Genomic DNA, 20,993 nt, shown 5'->3' with positions numbered 1-20,993 from the left:
GCACTTCTCTCAGTGAGGGAGCTAGTAGGCCACCTCACAGCTGCAGTCCAACTCAACACAATAGATTTCAGTGATTTACAAGAATAGGCCTCTCCACTGGATATGATGTTGTTGTAGGAGCCAAAGGCAGCCTGCTACAGATTTTTTTCTCACCCTTGTTCACAATGGTGTCAAATCACAGTAACACATGTTTAATAATTCAAGATACTGTAGTTCCCCTACTACACTGTCCACATCACTGTGTCCTCTGTCAGTAGTTGTCTTGCTTTCCTCTCCAGTCCAGAAACTCATCCCCCTTTTCTGTTGTCCATGTTATCATTGTGTGTTTGAGATTGACTACATATACATTAAAGTCCAATTGCATGGAATCACCCGTCTACAAATCCCCTTGCATTCCAAATCAGGCTTCGATACTGTGACCAAAACAGTCACATTTGTGACCGTTTTACTTGCCGTTTTACAAGCGTGCCAGCAAATTATTTTTACCTGGTCACTTTAGTTGTTGGTTCAAAATTTGATATTTTTATCATCATGATTTATTCAAACAGTAATGTGCAATTGACCAAAAATAAAGTACCTTTCTGAAGAGGCACCAACTGCACGGGAATGCACCTGTCTGTGTGTGTCAGGACCTACAGGGGAGGTTTTAGAAACGCTCCGGGCCAGTCGATCATCCCCATCAGTTAAACATATATTCTAATAAATCTAGGGTATATCATTATTTGTAAAAGATTTATTCCCGAAGCTGTTCATTATGTCGATTATCTATGACGCGCGCTCGACACATAGCCTATAGATAATTGGTCGGGCAGAGAGAGCGAGCAGCTCTCAAACAGCTGGTTGTTGCCTGGCGCGAAGACAGACAGCGATAGCGGAAGGAAAGATGTTCCAAGTTATGATATCTACCAGTAAATGCTAAGGCAAAAATGGGTATGCAAACATGGTAAAAGTTCAAGGTCTTGGTTGAATATTTGCAATACGCAATTCAGTCATCATTGAATAGCCTACCTTAAAAATGAAATTTCCTCTAGGCTCTTTGGTTCTTGAAAAGTCATTGAAGTTATCGTAGCCGATTTAGAAGTTCTACTGCGCCAATATAATCAGATGTTATTTTCTGATCTGTTTTTCTGATCACTTTGTTTCCTGTCTTTTCAATGGAAGGGTGTTGCGCTAGTATGTTGCTTTGGTGTGGTAAAACCATGTGCGGTTATAAAGAGCAAGACAACATCGAATGTTACAAAGCGTTGCAATACAAAGGGAACCCAGTTTTTGGTTGCTTTTAAAACATGATACAGTAACCCCCCAATAACTCTTCAACATCACAAATGGCAAGACTGACGACCTACCACATGGACAGACTTCATTAGTGTGTTTGTGTCGGGAGAATGCTGTCTTTAGTCAGGTAATGCCCACATTATTCTGACGTAGAATGTAAAAATGTGAATGTCAATGCATAATGTCATTGGTTAGGCCTATAAAACGTGTTTTTTTCGTAATAGTAATATATACTTTTTTTGCAGACATTTTGGGGGAATTTCTTCTATGGGCTATTACAACAATTACATATAAAATGTACAGTACCGAACAGTTGATGTTGAGATGTTTGTTACTTTAACTCTGAAGCATTTATTTGGGCTGCAATCTGAGGTGCAGTTAACTCTAATGAACTTATCCTCTGCAGCAGAGGTAATTCTGGGTCTTCCTTTCCTGTGGCGGTCCTCATGAGAGACAGTTTCATCATAGTGCTTGATGGTTTTTGTGACTGCACTTGAAGAAACGTTTAAAGTTTTCCATATTGACTGATCTTCATGTCTTAAAGTAATGATGGACTGTTGTTTCTCTTTGCTTATTTGAGCTGTTCTTGCCAAAATATGGACTTGGTATTTTACCAAGTAGGGTTATCTCCTGTATACCACCCTTGTCACAACAACTGATTGTCTCAAATGCATTAAGAAGGAAAGAAATTCCACAAAGTAACTATAAACAAGGCACACCTGTTAATTTAAATGCATTTCAGGTGCTACCTAATGAAGCTGGTTGCAAGAATGCAAAGAGTGTGCAAAGGGTGGCTACTTTGAAGAATCTCAAATCAAAATATATTTTGATTTTTTTGACACTTTCTTTTGGTTACTACACGATTCTGTGTGTTATTTCATAGTTTTGATGTCTTCACTATTATTCTACAATGTAGAAACTAGTAAAAATAAATAAAAACCCTTGAATGAGTTGGTGTTAACTTTTATTACAATTAAGTGTTTGTACGTGCCCCCTCAGTCTTCAATGAGGTCCGTAGGGCCTTATTGAAATGTTATTTCCTTGCTGTCAGAATTTGCTCTATCCATCGATTTTGGAAATTTCTATGCTCCCTTACTGTCTAGTGATTATTAGTGAGCTGGACAGTCAAGATACTGTTTGAATAGCTGTCCGTTATCATTTCTACACAGTTTCGATTTGGTTTTAGTGATTTGAAAAGGATTCTTCAGGATTTTGGAATGAGGCCCTTTATCTACTTCCCTAGCAGATACCCATAGATTTCCAGTAATTACGCTAATGCTAGTTACAGTAGCAACTGCTCTAGCACTAGTTAACAACTCCCTTCAAACTGCACACAGAGACATTAAAATAAAGTGCTTTTTTTATTTATTTCAGATGTCAAAGTGCCATGTGTTATTTTCTGTGAAATCCTCTAGAGCAGGGGTGTTAAACATACAGCAGTCCAATACGGCAACAAACTCACTATACTTTAAAGGGATACTTAGGCATTTTGGCAATTAGGCCCTTTATCTACTTCCCCAGTCAGATGAACTCATGGATACAATTAAGTCTATTTTCTTTGCTGTTACAGTAAATCTATCTAAATCAATGTAAGAACACAAGGGCATGCTAATTTAAAAGATGTCTTGTCATTGTTAGCCTGGTTCTGTAAGGAATGCAGGCACATTATGGGACCAAGGCCAGGCCATTATCAATTATTTAAAAAATATATATAAATATTGGTGTGACCAAATTGTGCTGGTGCACCCAACTGAAAAGTTGGTAGCACCAGTGCCACCGGTGGAAAAAGTTAGTGTAGAACCCTGCAAAAAACTACTCATTAACAGATCGAGATCAGTTATTCTGCACCTTTCGTTGCTCCAACTGATCCTCTCAAACATGCTGAATGTCTGATTGGCTCTCTCTCCCCCTGTGCCATCCCAGAATGCCATGCAGATTGTGGGCTTCATGGAGGCTGAGGTGCAGTCGGTTCTGGAGCTGGTGGCTGCCGTCCTCAAACTGGGGAACATTGAGTTCAAACCAGAGTCCAGGGTCAACGGCTTTGACGAGAGCAGGGTCAAGGACAAGAATGGTGAGACCATAGTCGGACTAGACAACCAACAGCTTTACTGTGGGACAGAATTTCCTGTTACAGTACACATGGACACACATCTCACTTTTTTAATAACTTTTGTGCCCACGTGTGGATGCCTGCATTTCCCTTGCATCTTGAAAATGTAAAAATCCTGTATTGTGGCTGTAGAAAATATTGTTTGTTTTGGTTATTCATTTTCTTGTCAATTGAAGGATAGATAAGATAAGCACACTGTAATTTATCGGTTAGATTATCACCACTGACCAATAGTCAGTCCCTCAACCACAAGCCATGGCTTTAAGTTCTATCAACAGCAGCCTATATGGTTGTTCTTGTACTGCCCCCTACGGGTTAATGATTCATTCATTTCATGACTTAGTAACTACAGTATGCTATAGTTTATGATTAAGTACAATAGGCCTATTGATAACCCTATTGCTTACAGCTATCCCCTATTAAGCAAACATAATATTTAGCATGTCTTAGTAACCCAGCCATGACACAACTTTGCTTTCTTTGCAAACACAACTTTTCTACATGTCACACTAAAGTGGAACTCCACGTGGTCTGTGGTGTGAATCATAAAATCCATCTTCTTTCTAAAATGACACCAGCTTATTAATGACATTTCCCCTTATGACCATTTGACGGCTGTATGGACTGTCACGGTACACAAATACATTTAGTCAACAACACCACTCTTACAGAAGACCATTTACTGAGACAATTGACATGTAAATACCTAAAGACATTAAGGCTAATGCGCTTCAGTAACTCCTCTTAAACACTACTCTGTCCGGCTGCTTTGGGAATTCCTGGCCAGGAGACACAACACTGATCCTAAAGGAGATCCTCTGAGAATAGAGAGAGTTGATTACCTCATCTCTTTATGGAAAGGGTTTAGCTAATGCCTTGTGGCTACCCACTGAAACCCTGATACTGACGTCATGTGGCATTGTTGGTTTAGCTAATGCCTTGTGGCTACCCACTGAAACCCTGATACTGACGTCATGTGGCATTGTTGGTTTAGCTAATGCCTTGTGGCTACCCACTGAAACCCTGATACTGACGTCATGTGGCATTGTTGGTTTAGCTAATGCCTTGTGGCTACCCACTGAAACCCTGATACTGACGTCATGTGGCATTGTTGGTTTAGCTAATGCCTTGTGGCTACCCACTGAAACCCTGATACTGACGTCATGTGGCATTGTTGGTTTAGCTAATGCCTTGTGGCTACCCACTGAAACCCTGATACTGACGTCATGTGGCATTGTTGGTTTAGCTAATGCCTTGTGGCTACCCACTGAAACCCTGATACTGACGTCATGTGGCATTGTTGGTTTAGCTAATGCCTTGTGGCTACCCACTGAAACCCTGATACTGACGTCATGTGGCATTGTTGGTTTAGCTAATGCCTTGTGGCTACCCACTGAAACCCTGATACTGACGTCATGTGGCATTGTTGGTAGAGCTTAACATTTATATGGATTCCATCCCTGCAGGGGCTAAATGTATTTTATTGATAGATTTAATCTTGTCATTGTCTATTTGTTTCTTTGCCCTAGGCCTGTATACAAAGCTCTATGATTGAGTGTTTGTGTCTGTTCTCTTAGTGAATGTGTCTTTCCTCTGCTCTATCTTCCAGACCTGAAGGAGATGTGTGAGCTGTTGGGGATTGAGCAGTCTGTGCTGGAGAGGGCTTTCAGCTACCGCACCGTGGAAGCCAAGATGGAGAAGATGTCTACCACACTCAACGTGGCCCAGGTGAGAAAACAACACTCTGTCGTCACTGTATAGCAATAGGCTTGGGCGGTATACTGTATACCGGGGTATTTGGAAATAGCCATTGAAAATATTTCTTATGTTTTTTTTAAAGTAAATACCCGCAGTCAACTTGTGCAATATGTTAAGAGATAAAGATGATCGCCTTCTTAATTTCATCTGTCACATATGAACCTTACCGGCAGTCCCCAGTCACTTGGTGTTTGTTTACAAGCACACAGCAGCAAGAGACCAGAGCCTTGTGAGTCTCTCACTATTGTGCAGCACGCGCCAGGTGATCTAGTTACAGTATGTGATTCACAGCTAAATGTTTGCCAGCTAGATCTTATATAATTATTAAGTTAACTGTCTAAAATGTGCTAAATGCGCTGCAGTTGTGCGTTTGGTTTGCTAATTTAGTAGCTATCTTGCTAAGTGGTTAGCTTCACTTGGTAACAGCTGAGAATCCCGTACTGGATTAAGAGCATTTATGTCTAATATTTGTTTTGTGCCTGCAGCAAATTGTGAGTAGCATTTTTGAGTTGCTTGTGAAACTTTGAGCTGGGTCCTGAATATAGTTTAGGTCAGAGACTGTATAAAATGTTCCCAATCCGCTCGTTAGCATTTAGATGACACAAGGTCGGTATGACAATCTGGATACCACTCAAGCCTATATAGCAACACATTACTTTAAGGACCATGCCCTTACCAACTGAGCCGCACAGGACGACCAAAAGATCCAGTCATCATTGTATTGCAACACACTTCCTTTCATGGCAGCACTGACAGACGAAGTCTTAGGGGATGTTTCACACTCCAGTTGTGGATGGATGAGGAAGGACAAGATTAATTCCCTCTCACTGAGTTCTTTAGCAGCTAGCTAACCCCCCCCCCCCCCCATCCCATCCCATCCCCACCTATTGTACATGGAAACATATCCATAATAGAAGAGGGGTTGGTGACTTCTCCCCTGGAAATGCAGAAGTAGGTCACATTGTGGAGGTTAGTGAGTTCAGGCAGCAGACACATTCATGCTTTAGATGAGAGGAATATAAGCTAGTCTCCTCTCTCAATTCTGGAGGTCTGTGAGTTCAGGCAACATCCAGTTGGAGATGAAATGAAGAAAGTCATAGAGGCTAGTCCTCACCCTAGTCCTCTTTCTGTGCTCTACACACACAGCTTAAGAAGGAAGGTAGAACGAAGGGATGAGCTTCATGTCTCCTGAAAAGTGATTTAAACATCCTTGGCAGATATCTGGTAGCCTGGTTCCAGGTCTATTTGTGCTGTGTTACCAACTTCTATACTCTTTGCTTTGACAATGACCATAGGAGTTGACGAGGCTGCGCAAACAGACCTGCTTCCTTGAGATAGAGCACTACCCCCTGGTGCAGCTCTTTAGAGTCCATCAGAACGTATCTTAACAAATATCTGGCCAGGTAGCATAAACAGAAGGGTTTAAAAGGCCGACGGAGACAATAAATCAGAGCACATTGGTTGTAGGTCTTAGAGGAACTATCAAACTAAGGATCACCAGATTATCCATAGCACATCATCACCAGTCCAAACATCAGCTCTTAGAAGTGTTTGTTTGTCCTGGAGGTTATGCCTGGTCTTGTCACAGTTCAACTCTTCCTGTGTGCGCATGCACGCAGTGCATTCAAAAAGTATTCATACCCCTTGACTTTTTCCGTATTTTGTTACGTTACAGCCTTATTTTAAAATGTATTAATTGTTTTTCCCCCTCGTGAATCTACACACAATACCCCATAATGACAAAGCAAAAAAAAAATGTTTTTGTTAAATTATAAAAATTATTCAAAACTGAAATCACTTTACATAAGTGTTCAGACCCTTTACTCAGTACTTTGTTGAAGCACCTTTGGCAGCAATTACAGCCTCAAGTCTTGGGTATGACGCTACAAGCTTGGCATACCTGTATTTGGGGAGTTTCTCCCCTTCTCTGCAGATCCTCTCAAGCTCTGTCAAGTTGGATGGGGATTGTCACTATTCTCAGGTCACTCCAGAGATATTTGGTCGGGCTCTGGCTGGGTCACTCAAGGACATTCAGAGACTTGTCCTGAATCCACTCCTGCATTGTCTTGGGTGTGTGCTTAGGGTCGTCGTCCTGTTGGAAGGTGAATCTTCGCCCCAGTCTGAGCACTCTGGAGCAGGTTTTCATCAAGGATCTCTCTACTTTGCTCTGTTCATCTGCCGCTGAAAAACCTCCCCACAGCATGATACTGCCACCAAAATGCTTCACTATAGGGATGGTGCCAGGTTTTCTCCAGATGTGATGCTTGGCATTCAGGCCAAAGAGTTCAACCTTTATTTCATCAGGCCAGAGAATCAGCCCTGACCCCTTCTACCCCGATTGCTCAGTTTGGCCAGCTCTAGGAAGAGTCTTGGTGGTTCCAAACTTCCATTTAAGAATGATGGAGGCCACTGTGTTCTTGTGGACCTTCAATGCTGCAGAACATTGTTTTGTACCCTTCCCCAGATCTGTGCCTCGACACAATCCTGTCTCGGAGTTATACGGACACTTTTTTTGACCTCATGGCTTGGTTTTTGCTCTGATATGCACTGTCAGCTGTGGGACCTTATATAGACAAATCATTTACAATCAATTAAATTTACCACAGGTGGACTCCAATCAAGTTGTAGAAACATCTCAAGGATGATCAATGGAAACAGGAAGCACCTGAGCTCAATTTCGAGTCTCATAGCAAAGTGTCTGAATACTTATGTAAATAAGGTATTTCTGTTTTATATTTTTAATACATTTGCAAAAATGTCTAAACGTGTTTTCGCTTTGTCATTATGGGGTATTGTATGTAGATCGATGAGGAGAAAATCTAAAATTCATTAAATTTGTTCAAGACTGTAACAAAATGTGGAAGAAGTCAAGGGGTCTGTATACTTTCTGATTGCACTCTACGTGTGTGTGTGTGTGTGTGTGTGTGGTTTGCATGAGGAATGACCGCCTCTCTCTACTCCAGTGTGGCTGTGTGCCAGAGAATGAGCCTTTAACTATAGGAATATTATTCAGCCCACTCTAGGACACGCTTGCCTGTTCTGTTGTGGATGGTTGGAATGAGAAACATTCTACAGCTGGAATTATAGCTTGACTGATTGATGGCACTTTTACATCCATAAAGCCTTATTTATCTGCGCTCCATGAGCCCTGTCCCAGTTGACTGGTGAATGCTATACTACTACAAGCATTTGTCAGAGATATTTACTACAGCGATCTTTCTCTGTGTATGAGAGCACTGAAATCTGTACACTAAGTCTTCATTTGTGATTTGCAAGGCCTACTATGCCCGTGATGCCCTGGCCAAAAACCTCTACAGCCGTCTGTTCAGCTGGCTGGTCACCAGGATCAATGAAAGCATCAAGGTAGGGCCTCTCTCTGGTCTCGCTCATGACTGTATATCAGCAAGGTTTGTCCACTGTTATTCTACAAGCCCTTGACTATAAAGATATAAGCCCTTCCAAACTAGATGACATGATTGTCATTAAGACAGGACTATAATTTTATGTGTATCTTATACTTTCTCTTTCCCTTTATTTCTTCTCTCAGGCTCAAGCAAAAACGCGCCACAAGGTGATGGGCGTCCTGGACATCTATGGTTTTGAAATCTTCGAGGTAAGAGTAATTGCACACGGTAGTGAAATGACCTCACACCTCCCATCCCCCATGAGCGTAAGCGTCTTGTTTGCCTTAAACAAAGAATTTGTGTGGTTTTGTGACATAATACATTTGACATGAACAACTAGCAACTTAACTTCCACAGTGCCTCTTTAAATTGATCTCTAAGGTGCATGTTCCTAATATTCCTGACTGTTCCCCACTCATTGTGAAGTCGTTTCATTCCTCTCTCCTGAATGTTGTTGTCTGGGCCGACAGGAGGGCGTAAGTACACCTGCCGAGAGGGAGTGCAGTGTGCATGCTGTGATCTAGCTCAGCCCTTAATCCTAGTCTTAATTCAGATCCTATCTGTAACAGGACTTCCCTTGTGTTTTTGGGGGGGATATGAAGGAGTACTGGTGTCTCTCTTAAGGGAAGGAGAGAACATACAATAGCAGAGCTATTCTGACAAGTGTATGAATAAGCCTTTTTCCAGATCTGTTAGTGCTGCCTTACCAACTCCTATGGTCCTCATCAAGCCAAATGTTTGGTATGACAATAACCGTAAGGGTTGGCAAGGCAATGGAAACAGATTTGGGACCAGGTTATGTATGAACATCCTCCTTCTGTTGCCATGGGGGTCCTTCTCTTCCTGACCAGAGGTCACCAGCACGTTCCTCATGCCCTGTAGTTATGCTGTTCTAACCTAAGTAACCTAAGCAAATGGAGTGATATTGTTACCTAACCCAAAGCTACTGCTGTTAGCCAAGAGTCATGACTGGAAACTAAACTGGTCTTCTAAACTGATAAGAAAGGGGGATAATTTAGAAAATATAGATATTTTAAATTGTTAATAATCTTTCATATTTTATGCCTGTTCACTGTATTTGTTCGACACCTTTGAAATGAGTTACTGATAAACACTGAAGCTTTGCCAATATTAGTTTACATGCATCCATGATAAGAAACACAGATAGGACTGTCCAAAGACTCTGTCCGTTGGGTTTGTTAAAGAGGGGTTGTAAAGCAATAAGGAGGAATGCCAGTCAAATAAAGTTTTATGCCCTCATTGTCCTGGCTGTATGGGACTGTAAACTAGCATTGCCACAAATGTATAGTCTGTTCCCACAGTAGTCTGTTGGTTTGAAAAGAGACATATTCTTTGTTAGCGTGACATAACAGTGAAGGAATGGGGATCAAGGAATGTTTGTCTTTTTGGCATTACCCTAGTGGTATCCAACAAGGGAGCCGCAGTGGGAGAACAGGACCTGGGAGTGACCCAAAAGCTTATTGAAAGGCTGCATGTCAACATAGCAACAGGTGGTGACAGATGATGGCATTTCAGTGTCAGACAGGCAAGAGAGGAGAGCAGTCAGTGTATTACTGAGTTTCCCCCCCCCAATATGTACTGAAGGTGGTGCAATGTGGTACCCTGCTGTGTGCATCTGGAATTGTAAAAATGTTGTCTTTTTAGAACATAAGTTTAAATGGTGTCTTTGGGGGTTCTCTACAGGACAACAGCTTTGAACAGTTCATCATCAACTACTGCAATGAGAAACTGCAGCAGATATTCATCGAACTGACGCTACGCGAAGAGCAGGAGGAGTATATCAGAGAGGTAAACTGTGCCCACGTTCACCTTACTGGGGACTGCAAGAGAGTTCACTAGGTCATATTGTAGCTTTTTAGTGTGAAACCTTTCAAAAAGAACAACAAAAATGAGTGTTTCTTATTGGGACAAATCGTGGTAGTCCCTCCGTTTCAGTGTGTTTTCTTCCCTTTGGTGCTTAATGTACTCAACCCAGTCGTTGCACTCTAATGGCATGCACTCAGAGGAGAACATTGCCCCATAAAGCCATCCATCTCTCACTGTTCACCCCCAGCCTGTCAGCCTCTTAGTGCCCCCCTGACACCTAATCTACATTCCATACATTGACTTGCCAATTTGTAGTGTGAACCTGGCTTGTCATGCAGTGTTTGGGTAGGTCTGGGTTGTGATATTGTCCTTGTCAATATCAGTCTTTCACCTTTTGCCTTCCCTGTTTTCTGTCTCTGTCTTGCTCTTTCACTCCTTCCTATTCTGTCTATTTTGTCCTACATTTCCTATTGTCCATCTCTATTTTTCTAGTCCCCTCTTTCCATCCCCATTCCTTGCCCTCACCCTTCTCTCCTGCTCTTTTCACCATACTTTCCATCTCTTTTGCCCTTTCCTTCTCTCTCCTCTCTCTCTCTTTCTCTCCGCTCTCTCTCTTTCTCTCCGCTCTCTCTCTTTCTCTCCGCTCTCTCTCTTTCTCTCCGCTCTCTCTCTTTCTCTCCGCTCTCTCTCTTTCTCTCCGCTCTCTCTTTCTCTCCGCTCTCTCTCTTTCTCTCCGCTCTCTCTCTTTCTCTCCGCTCTCTCTCTTTCTCTCTCTTTCTCTCTCTCTCTCTCTTTCTCTCTCTCTCTTTCTCTCTCTCTCTTTCTCTCTTTCTCTCTTTCTCTCTCTTTCTCTCTCTCTTTCTCTTTCTCTTTCTTTCTCTTTCTCTCTCTTTCTCTCTCTTTCATTCGTTCTCTCGCTCTTTCTTTCTCTCGCTCTCTTTCTCTCTCGCTCTCTTTCTCTCTCGCTTTCTTTCTCTCGCTCTTTCTCGCTCGCTCTTTCTCGCTCTCTCTCTTTCTCTCTCTTTTTCTCTCCCCCCCCCCCCCTCCTTTGTGGGCTTTAGGGACGGAATTGATCCTTCACTCCAGCAGGGGTAAACACACTTCTCCCCCGGGGGCTCAGGCCTCTGTTTGCTTTCAGAGCTCTGAGTATGTGAGTGCTGCTCCGTTGACCTCCCTTCCATTATATTCCACTGCCTGGCCACCCTCCAGACCAGTGCATGGGAAAATACTACACTGTGGGAGACAGGAGGGGACAGGGGGCAGGACAGTGGGGACCGCTGACCAATCAGGTTGCGGAGTCCACATCCCCAAATGGCTAACCCAACCAGCCCCTTTCCTCTCCCCCAAACCTGGACTCCCTGTTTGTCTGTCACACAGACCAAGTCAGCCAGAACCACCAGTTTCCAGCCCCAACATGACATAGATCTCCAAAGCCTAGTCCAAGGCCTATGGTTCGGCACCATTTGTCGTCTTGAGCCTTGTGCTCTTATTGAATTGTATAGACATTGAATAGAAAGTATATTATAAGGACTGTTACTGTATAAGGCCCAACCAAGCTGCAGCTGTGTCAGCCCATGAAAACAGAAGATCTATGGAAAAGGTTAATTGTTTAACTTTGACTGTATAGCTTTGGCCAGGCAGACGTTTTAGAGACTATCAGACAGATAGCGAACTGCTTAAACAGTTCTCATTCCTTAATCTCTGGACTTCATGGCCCATTGGTTAGTTATCTGTCTGAGATTTATAGAAGGTCAGTGGCTTTCTCTTAAACCACTCAGGTCTGTATAAGTAAGTCTAGATGAGGTCAGGATTACGCTACAGGACAACGCTTTCTTGGCAGAAGAAAAAAAGTTAATAGTTACCCCTCTTTAACCTCTTGACATCTGTTCTTGTTTGTGACAGGACATTGAATGGACCAACATAGAGTATTTCAACAACGCCATTATCTGTGACCTCATCGAGAATGTAAGTAGGTCTCCCTTAATGTCATCTGATTCTTGTAAAGCAAAATAAAATACAGATTTCCCATGTCCTGTCAATAGCAATAAGACATGACCACCCTAAAGATAACTTTGTGCTCTTTCACAGTTAACTCTATTAGGAATATTTACATTACTGTATCTTGAATTTAGAATTTCTAATGAAGAACCTCTAAGAAACCTCTCCTCCGCCTCTGTAAGAATTCGCCCCTCTCTTTATTCTAGAACCAGAATGGAATCTTGGCCATGTTGGATGAGGAGTGCCTGCGGCCAGGCACAGTGACTGACGACACCTTCCTAGACAAGCTGAACACCATCTGTGCTGAGCACCAGCACTTCGAGAGCCGCCTCAACAAGAACTCCAAGTTCCTGACAGACCACAGCCTGCCACACAGCTGCTTCCGCATTCAACATTATGCTGGGAAGGTACAGAGGAGGAACACACACACCTTGCACATCATCAAATACTTGATTGAGCTTGCCTGGCGCAATGCAACCAATTGAATAGAAAGTGCAAAGCTCACACAACTGTCACTCAAAGTATTTGAAAGAAAACCAATACTATTTAAACCCAGGTCTGCAACATCTTCAAAAATGATGGGAATGGGACAACATAGTATACATGTCATCACTGGCCAGGTGTTGCGACAGGATAAATACTGATTATAGTCACCATAGCAGAGCGTGCAGATTTGGCTTAAGAGCATTACCTGGAGGGTGTCACATGCAGTGAAAAAAACATCAGTATTGCATGGGATTTCCTTGACACATGGTGGGATCAGAATAGCCCAGAAAATCTTCAGCTTTAAAGATTCTCTGGGTAAATAGATTTATAATCCCCGTTTGGTCAACATGCACCACGGACAGTGATGCATTTTTATGAATCAATCCACAGCAAACATTTCCTCAGGATGAGTTTAGGGTTGACAATAATGAACTAGTACTACAACTACTCCTACAAAAACATGGCATACATGGCCACACACGTTTACAAGATTCAGAAAAATGACAAGAAAGAAGTTGTCAGTTAACAGAAGTAAATTTTTATAATTAAGGGACAACAACAGCTATGTTTTGTGTGTTGTATCTGACTGTGTTAATCTGTTCATGTGTCATATTTTGTGTAGGTGCTGTACCGTGTGGAGGGCTTTGTAGACAAGAACAATGACCTGCTGTACAGAGACCTGTCCCAGGCCATGTACAAGGCCACCCACAGCCTAATGAGACAGCTGTTTCCTGAGGGAAACCCTGCTAAGGTCAACCTGAAGAGACCCCCCACTGCAGGCTTCCAGTTCAAGGCCTCTGTAGGGGTACTCATGAAGAACCTGCAGACCAAAAACCCCAACTACATCAGGTAAGCGACCATTCACTCTGAAGATCATGTTTTCTAAAGGATCAGTATTTCACCCCTTTTTCTCCCCAATTTTCGTTGTATCCAGTTGGTAGTTATAATCTTGTCCCATCGCTGTAACACCCTTACGAACTCGGGAGAGGCGACGGTCAAGAGCTGTGCGTCCTCCCAAACACGACCCCGCCAAGACGCACTGCTTCTTTGACACAATGCCCGGTTAACCCAGAATCCAATGTGTTGGAGGAAACACCGTGCACCTGGCGGTTGTGTCAGCGTGCATGCGCCCGGCCCGCCACAGGAGTCACTAGAGCACATTGGGACAAGGACATCCCGTCCGGCCAAACCCTCTCCTAACCTGGACAACGCTGGGCCAATTGTGCACCGCCTCATGTGTCTCCCGGCTGCAATGCAGCAGGATCTGTAGTGACATACAGTTGAAATCGGAAGTTTACATACACCTTAGTCAAATACATTTAAACTCAGTTTTTCACAATTCCTGACATTTAATCCTAGTAAATATTCCCTGTTTTAGGTCAGTTAGGATCACCACAACATGATGCTGCCACCCCCGTGCTTCACGGTTGGGATGGTGATCTTCGGTTTGCAAGCCTCCCCCTTTTTCCTCCAAACATAACGATGGCCATTATGGCCAAACAGTTCTATTTTTGTTTCATCGGACCAAAGGACATTTCTCAAAAAGTACGATCTTTGTCCCCATGTGCAGTTGCAAACCGTAGTCTGGCTTTTTTATGGCGGTTTTGGAGCAGTGGCTTATTCTTTGCAGAGTGATATAGGACTTGTTTTACTGTGGATATAGATACTTTTGTACCTGTTTCCTCCAGCATCTTCACAAGATCCTTTGCTGCTGTTCTGGGATTGATTTGCACTTTTCGCACCAAAGTACGTTCATCTCTAGAACGCGTCTCCTTCCTGAGCGCTGCGTGGTCTCATGGTGTTTATACTTGCGTACTGTTGTTTGTACAGTTGAACGTGGTACCTTCAGGCGTTTGGAAATTGCTCCCAAGGATGAACCAGACTTGTGGAGGTCTACTATTTTTTTTCTGAGGTCTTGGCTGATTTCTTTTGATGTCACCATGATGTCAAGCAAAGAGGCACTGCGTGTGAAGGTAGAACTTGAAATACATCCACAGGTACGCCTCCAATTGACTTCTGACCCACTGGAATTGTGATACAGTGAGTTATAAGTGAAATAATCTGTTAACAATTGATGGAAAATTTACTTGTCATGCGCAAAGTTGATGTCCTAACCGACTTGCCAAAACTAGAGTTTAACCAGAAGTTTGTGGAGTGGTTGAAAAACGAGTTTTAATGACTCCAACATAAGTGTATGTAAACTTCCGACTTTAACTGTAGCTAGCACAGTGCCTTAGACCTCTGCGCCTCTCGGGAGGTCCTGAGTTGTAACAACTCTGATCCACTGATTACCTTTTGTGTGACCATGCATGTCCATGCCTTGGTGTCTGTCTGTTTTCCTCAGGTGCATCAAGCCTAACGATAAGAAGGTAGCCCACATCTTCACCGACTCACTGGTGTGTCACCAGGTGCGTTACCTGGGCCTGGTGGAGAATGTGCGCGTGAGGAGGGCTGGCTACGCCTTCCGCCAGCCCTATGAGTCCTGTCTGGAGCGATACAAGATGCTCTGCAAGAAGACCTGGCCCCACTGGAGAGGACCCGCCAGGTAGGACCTCTGCTCTACCTGAACAGAAATGCTGTATTTATTATCTGCCTGTTCAGAATGTTGTATTTACCATATGATAAACCTAGAGCAAATATATTTACCTCACTCTTCCTCATTCAAATCAAGGAAATAACACCCTTTTTCAATCAGCACTTGTCACAAAGTGATATTATAGCAGAATGCTGTGAAATTACAGCATACAGTACTAACGACAGGATAATGTAGTAACAGCAGTAGTCATCCATAGATGATTTGCCCAAACATATCCCAACATGATACGGCTACGTCAGCAAGCCGTGTTGGGGTGGCTAGATCTTGTAGTGATCTGCTTGCTCTGTGAGACAAACAGTCTAACCAGGGTTCCTTTACATGGGCATTTTGAGGCAGTTGGTTCTTAGCTCTGATGCTGTCATGTTATATTCACTGACAAGTGAGATGGCGCTGCAGTGGATAGCAGACGTTCTACGGGCTCCTGACCAATTCTACTATTTTATTTGCTTTCTTAGTGATCTTAACTTTTTTTGGATGTAATGTCTCATCCATCATTTCCTTTCCCGAAAATAGTTTCTGGACTTCTTCTCAGATTTTTGCCTGCCATATGAGTTCTGTTATACTCACAGACATCATTCAAACAGTTTTAGAAACTTCAGAGTGTTTTCTATCCAATACTAATAATACTATGCATATATTAGCAACTGAGACTGAGGAGCAGGCCGTTTACTCTAGGCACCTCTGGGCACCTTTCATCCAAGCTACTCAATACTGCCCCTGCAGCCATAAGAGGTTAACAACAGCTTGTGCGCTATCTCTGTTAGAATACCACATGATAAGCTGCAGACCATAGCTATCTATTTAGCTGTCTATTTACCACAACAAACTAATGCTTGCACGAAGACCGCACTCAATGAGTGCGCTGCTTCTCGTGGACGGTGATTTTAGTGCAAGGAAACTGTATTATCTAATTTTTACCAGCATGTCACCTGTGTAACTAGAGGTGACAAAACTCTATCACTTTTACTTCACACACAGAAATGCATACAAGGTTATCCCTCTTCCTCCCTTTGACAAATCTGACCATGACTCTATCCTCCTAATTCCTGCTTAAAGCAAAAATTCAGAGGAAGTACCTGTGACGCGCTCAATATGGAAGTGGTCTGATGAAGCAGATGCTAAGCTACGGAACTGTTTCGCTAGCGCAGACTAGAATATGTTTCGGGATTCATCCGATAACATTGAGCAGTTTACCACATCAGTAACCGGCTTCATTAATAAGTGAATTGACAACATCGTCTCCACATAGAGAGGGACACTAATCCGTACGCTTATAAGAAATCCCACTACAACCTCCAAGCCATCCAACAGGCAAAGCGTCAATACAGGACTAAGATCAAATCCAACTACGCCGGCTCTGATGCTCGTCGGATTTGGCAGGGTTTACAAACTATTACGGATTGCAAAGGGAAACCCAGCCACGTGCTGCCTAGTGATGCGAGTAGGGCTGTTGCGGTTACCTTATTACTGCCACACCAGTAGTCATGAGTCATGACCGCAGTCAAATTCCACGTGACCGTTGAGTCACACTAATCTCCTTTTGTGCACTCTACGCGTTGGTAGTACCCAACTCACTAACGAGCGCCTAGTGGCCTGGTACTCAGGGCTCTATTGTCCCTCTAACCACTCTGATGTCAATGCAAATGCAATCGAAAATCATATCAAACACTTATCATGAAAAGAGGGTCATGCTTTTAAAACTAACCATTAAGGCACATTTTTTTTGACCTCACTGTGATGATCAATTTGAAGAAAAGTTTATCAACAGGTTGAAACTGAGTGGAAAACATGGTCATTGCGGATTTTGTTTCAAAGCCAAACAATGACATGGACAGCGCTTTCTAAAGTGATGATTATTTCAAAGCATTTAAGACGTTGCATGTAGAACACCCATATGCATATTACAGATTATGCATGGGCACATATATGAGCCCAAGCCCCCCGAAAATAATAAATAACAACGGAATTAAAATAATGATTGTGCCGTTATACAATACATAGCCTACTGAATATTATGCATGGCAGAAAAACATACAAATAAATAAACTGCTTTAAGATGTCTTTGGTAAACCAATTGGTCTAGCCTACACTCCCAAATTAAACACATTTGAGTAATTGCCTTTGAGTGTGGACTGTATTATTATGCATACTGGATGGACTGGTTACCTTATGCTATACTGCAGACTTTCTATCCATAAGTCTGAGAACATATAGTCCTAGGCGATGCTGCTGGTTCAATGATTGAATTTGTATTTGATTTTGAATAGTCTTGTAATAGGGCATTTTTAAAAATATTTTCATAATTAATAGGCTGACACATGACCTTTTTACATATAGAATATCTCACCATTTTGCATTTCCATCTCCTCTCTCGCCTTCATTCCTTTCTCGAGCGAGTTTCTTTGTGAAAACATGTTACTATCGATGTTCCCGAACAGATTTGATTTGGTTTTTCAAATTAAGCACTGGTTAGCTGCAGGAACATGGTTGGAGAGCCCATGGCATATAGTGTTTGGGCAGAACAGAGCGCAAGCTTTTTTGCTTCTTTTTCAAATAGTATATAGCCTATAGTTGCATCATGCAGCCCATATATATTTTGATTTCTAAGACATTGTAAGGTTTATCATTCACAACTGAATTAGTCAAATAACTCTAAATCTAGTGTATAGGACCGGTTTCAAATTATCACTTTTACGCTCAATATAGCATATGTGCACTCGCTCTGGAATGGGAAAAAATATCCTTTATTTTTTTCAGCTAAGTTCAATTATAGTATTCTTACTATGTAATAATATAAAATAATGGTAACGGACTTAGTGGTTTGTCCTTTAAAAGTTGCAGCTTACTGCAGTGCAGCTTGTATGATGCCTCAGAATTCAATGGCACGTTATTTAAGTTTAACCACTGGTACCATTTAATGCTAGTTAGTGCTAGTTTGACCACCAGAGGGCATCTTTGAGAAATATTTGATAGCCTTCAATAACGGCTGTACTAGAGAATTTAATACCTTTTTTTTTAGGAGACTGATTTTAAGAAATGTTGCTTAATTAAGTTGATTAATATTATGGTGTTTCTATTCCAAGAAAAAAGATAAACCCTTTGGGTTTCCGTTAGAATGGAACGGAAAATATGGTGCTGTACAACGTGACAGTCGGGAGTAGAGTACTGGGCTATTTAGCTAAAGAATCCCCGTAGCGTGCGGGCATGTGGGAGACTGGTGTTCAATTCCCCGACTGAGAGGAAGGAGTAAGCTGTCCTTGTGAATAAGAAATGGTTCTTAACTGACTTGCCTAGTTAAATAAAGGTTACACTATGAGCATAACATTTCTACACCCTAATTTTCTAATTCTAGTCTAACTAATACCCCAATGGAGATGCATTGAATTATCAAGACCAGTCCCCGTCCCGTGCTTGTCTCAGAGCAGCGTGAAACTGTGCTAAAATAGTTGTAGGCTATAGCTTCAAATCCTATTGCTTCTAACTTCAATATGCTCTTTAAATAAATAAGACCTACACCACTTTTAACAGCACATTAGGTAGGCCTAAAGTATATCGAAAAATATGACATGACATAAAATATTACATATAAAGGATTGGAGGATATTTCTGTAATTCATTGATATTTATTCCCATAGTAAATCATTATGGATCCTTAACTAAATAAACATCAGCATTTTGAAAGAGTATTTTTATTATTATTTTATTAAGGAAAGCATAAACATGCTGTTATTAGTTACATTGTTTTAGTTTGAACGTGCAGATTGGCACTAAGAACAGAAGAGCGGGAACGTTTCTCTAGTCTGCTCCATTATTAGTGCAATGCCCCTTAAAGTGTTGCCGGGGTGGGGGTCCACCCCCCCTCCTCCTCCTCCTCCTCCTCCCTTCCCCATGGGCTAGGTCGGTCTTCTGTGCGTGGCTCTGCGGCCCATCCCACGCCCCCTGTCCTCGTGCCTTGAACCTAACGCACTTTCAGTGGATTCAACTGGAGAACTGCAAGGCAATCCCATTGTGCACCACTCGGGAGCCATGACCCATATACAGTGGGGCAAAATAGTATTTAGTCAGCCACCAATTGTGCATGTTCTCCCCCTTAAAAAGACGAGGCCTGTAATTTTCATCATAGGTACACTTCAACTATGACAGACAAAATGAGAAAAAAAAATCCAGAATTGTAGGTTTTTTAATGAATTTATTTGCAAATTATGGTGGAAAATAAGTATTTGGTCAATAACAAAAGTTTATCTCAATACTTTGTTATATACCCTTTGTTGGCAATGACAGAGGTCAAATGTTTTTTCTGTAAGTCTTCACAAGGTTTTCACACACTGTTGCTGGTATTTTGGCCCATTTTTACCAGAAAGTTCTATTTTGTTTTCATCTGACCATATGACATTCTCCCAATCTTCTTCTGGATCATCCAAATGCTCTCTAGCAAACTTCAGACGGGCCTGGACATGTACTGGTTTAAGCAGGGGGACACGTCTGGCACTGCAGTATTTGAGTCCCTGGCGGCGTAGTGTGTTACTGATGGTAGGCTTTGTTACTTTGGTCCCAGCTCTCTGCAGGTCATTCACTAGGTCCTCCCGTGTGGTTTTGGGATTTTTGCTCACCGTTCTTGTGATCATTTTGACCCCACGGGGTGAGATCTTGCATGGAGCCCCAGATCGAGGGAGATTATCAGTGGTCTTGTATGTCTTCCATTTCCTAATAATTGCTCCCACAGTTGATTTCTTCAAACCAAGATGCTTACCTATTGCAGATTCAGTCTTCCCATCCTGGTGCAGGTCTACAATTTTGTTTCTGGTGTCCTTTGACAGCTCTTTGGTCTTGGCCATAGTGGAGTTTGGAGTGTGACTGTTTGAGGTTGTGGACAGGTGTCTTTTATACTGATAACAAGTTCAAACAGGTTCCATTAATACAGGTAACGAGTGGAGGACAGAGGAGCCTCTTAAAGAAGTAGTTACAGGTCTGTAAGAGCCAGAAATCTTGCTTGTTTGTAGGTGACCAAATACTTATTTTCCACCATAATTTGTCATTTGCATGTGCTGACGAACTGGCAAGTGTCTTCAATTACATTTACAACCTCTCCCTGACCCAGTCTGTAATACCTACATGTTTCAAGCAGACCACCATAGTCCATGCCGAAGAATGCCAAGGTAACCTGTCTAAATTACTATTGTCCTGTAGACCTCATCTGTAGTCATGAAATACTTTGAAAGCCATGGCTCACATCAACACCACCATCCCAGACGCACTGAACCCACTCCAATTCGCATACCGCCCCAACAGACCCAACACTGTCCTCCCACCTGGACAAGAGGAAAACCTATGTGAGAATGCTGTTCATTGACTACAGCTCAGTGTTCAACACCGTAGTGCCCTCCAAGCTCATCACTAAGCTCAGGACCCTGGGACTGAACACCACCTTCTGCAACTGGATCCTGGACTTCCTGACGGACCTTCCCTAGGTGGTGAGTGTAGGCAACAACACATCTGCCACGCTGACCCTCAACACGAGGACCCCTCAGGGATGCGTGCT

At 42.5% G+C, this 20,993-nt stretch overlaps 1 protein-coding gene across 7 annotated transcripts in view; it reads left to right on the top strand.

Moving 5' to 3' along the window:
* LOC139401230 (unconventional myosin-Ib-like) overlaps positions 1–20,993 on the top strand; it is a 149,670-nt gene that overhangs the window by 107,630 nt on the left and 21,047 nt on the right. For 4 of the 7 annotated variants that reach the window (XM_071145637.1, XM_071145633.1, XM_071145625.1 and 1 more), the window contains exons 10-18: positions 3,199–3,346; positions 4,995–5,113; positions 8,420–8,506; positions 8,691–8,756; positions 10,252–10,356; positions 12,277–12,339; positions 12,579–12,779; positions 13,481–13,707; positions 15,203–15,403. In XM_071145637.1, coding sequence (XP_071001738.1) covers positions 3,199–3,346; positions 4,995–5,113; positions 8,420–8,506; positions 8,691–8,756; positions 10,252–10,356; positions 12,277–12,339; positions 12,579–12,779; positions 13,481–13,707; positions 15,203–15,403 — 1,217 coding nt within the window. Of the gene's footprint in view, positions 1–3,198; positions 3,347–4,994; positions 5,114–8,419; positions 8,507–8,690; positions 8,763–10,251; positions 10,357–12,276; positions 12,340–12,578; positions 12,780–13,480; positions 13,708–15,202; positions 15,404–20,993 lie in introns of all 7 variants that reach the window. The other 3 variants (XM_071145634.1, XM_071145632.1, XM_071145617.1) reach the window with 1 other exon arrangement.

The sequence above is a fragment of the Oncorhynchus clarkii genome, chromosome 3 (genome assembly GCF_045791955.1).
Source record: "Oncorhynchus clarkii lewisi isolate Uvic-CL-2024 chromosome 3, UVic_Ocla_1.0, whole genome shotgun sequence".
Taxonomy (NCBI): domain Eukaryota; kingdom Metazoa; phylum Chordata; class Actinopteri; order Salmoniformes; family Salmonidae; genus Oncorhynchus; species Oncorhynchus clarkii.
This window is presented reverse-complemented; position numbering and strand designations above follow the sequence as displayed.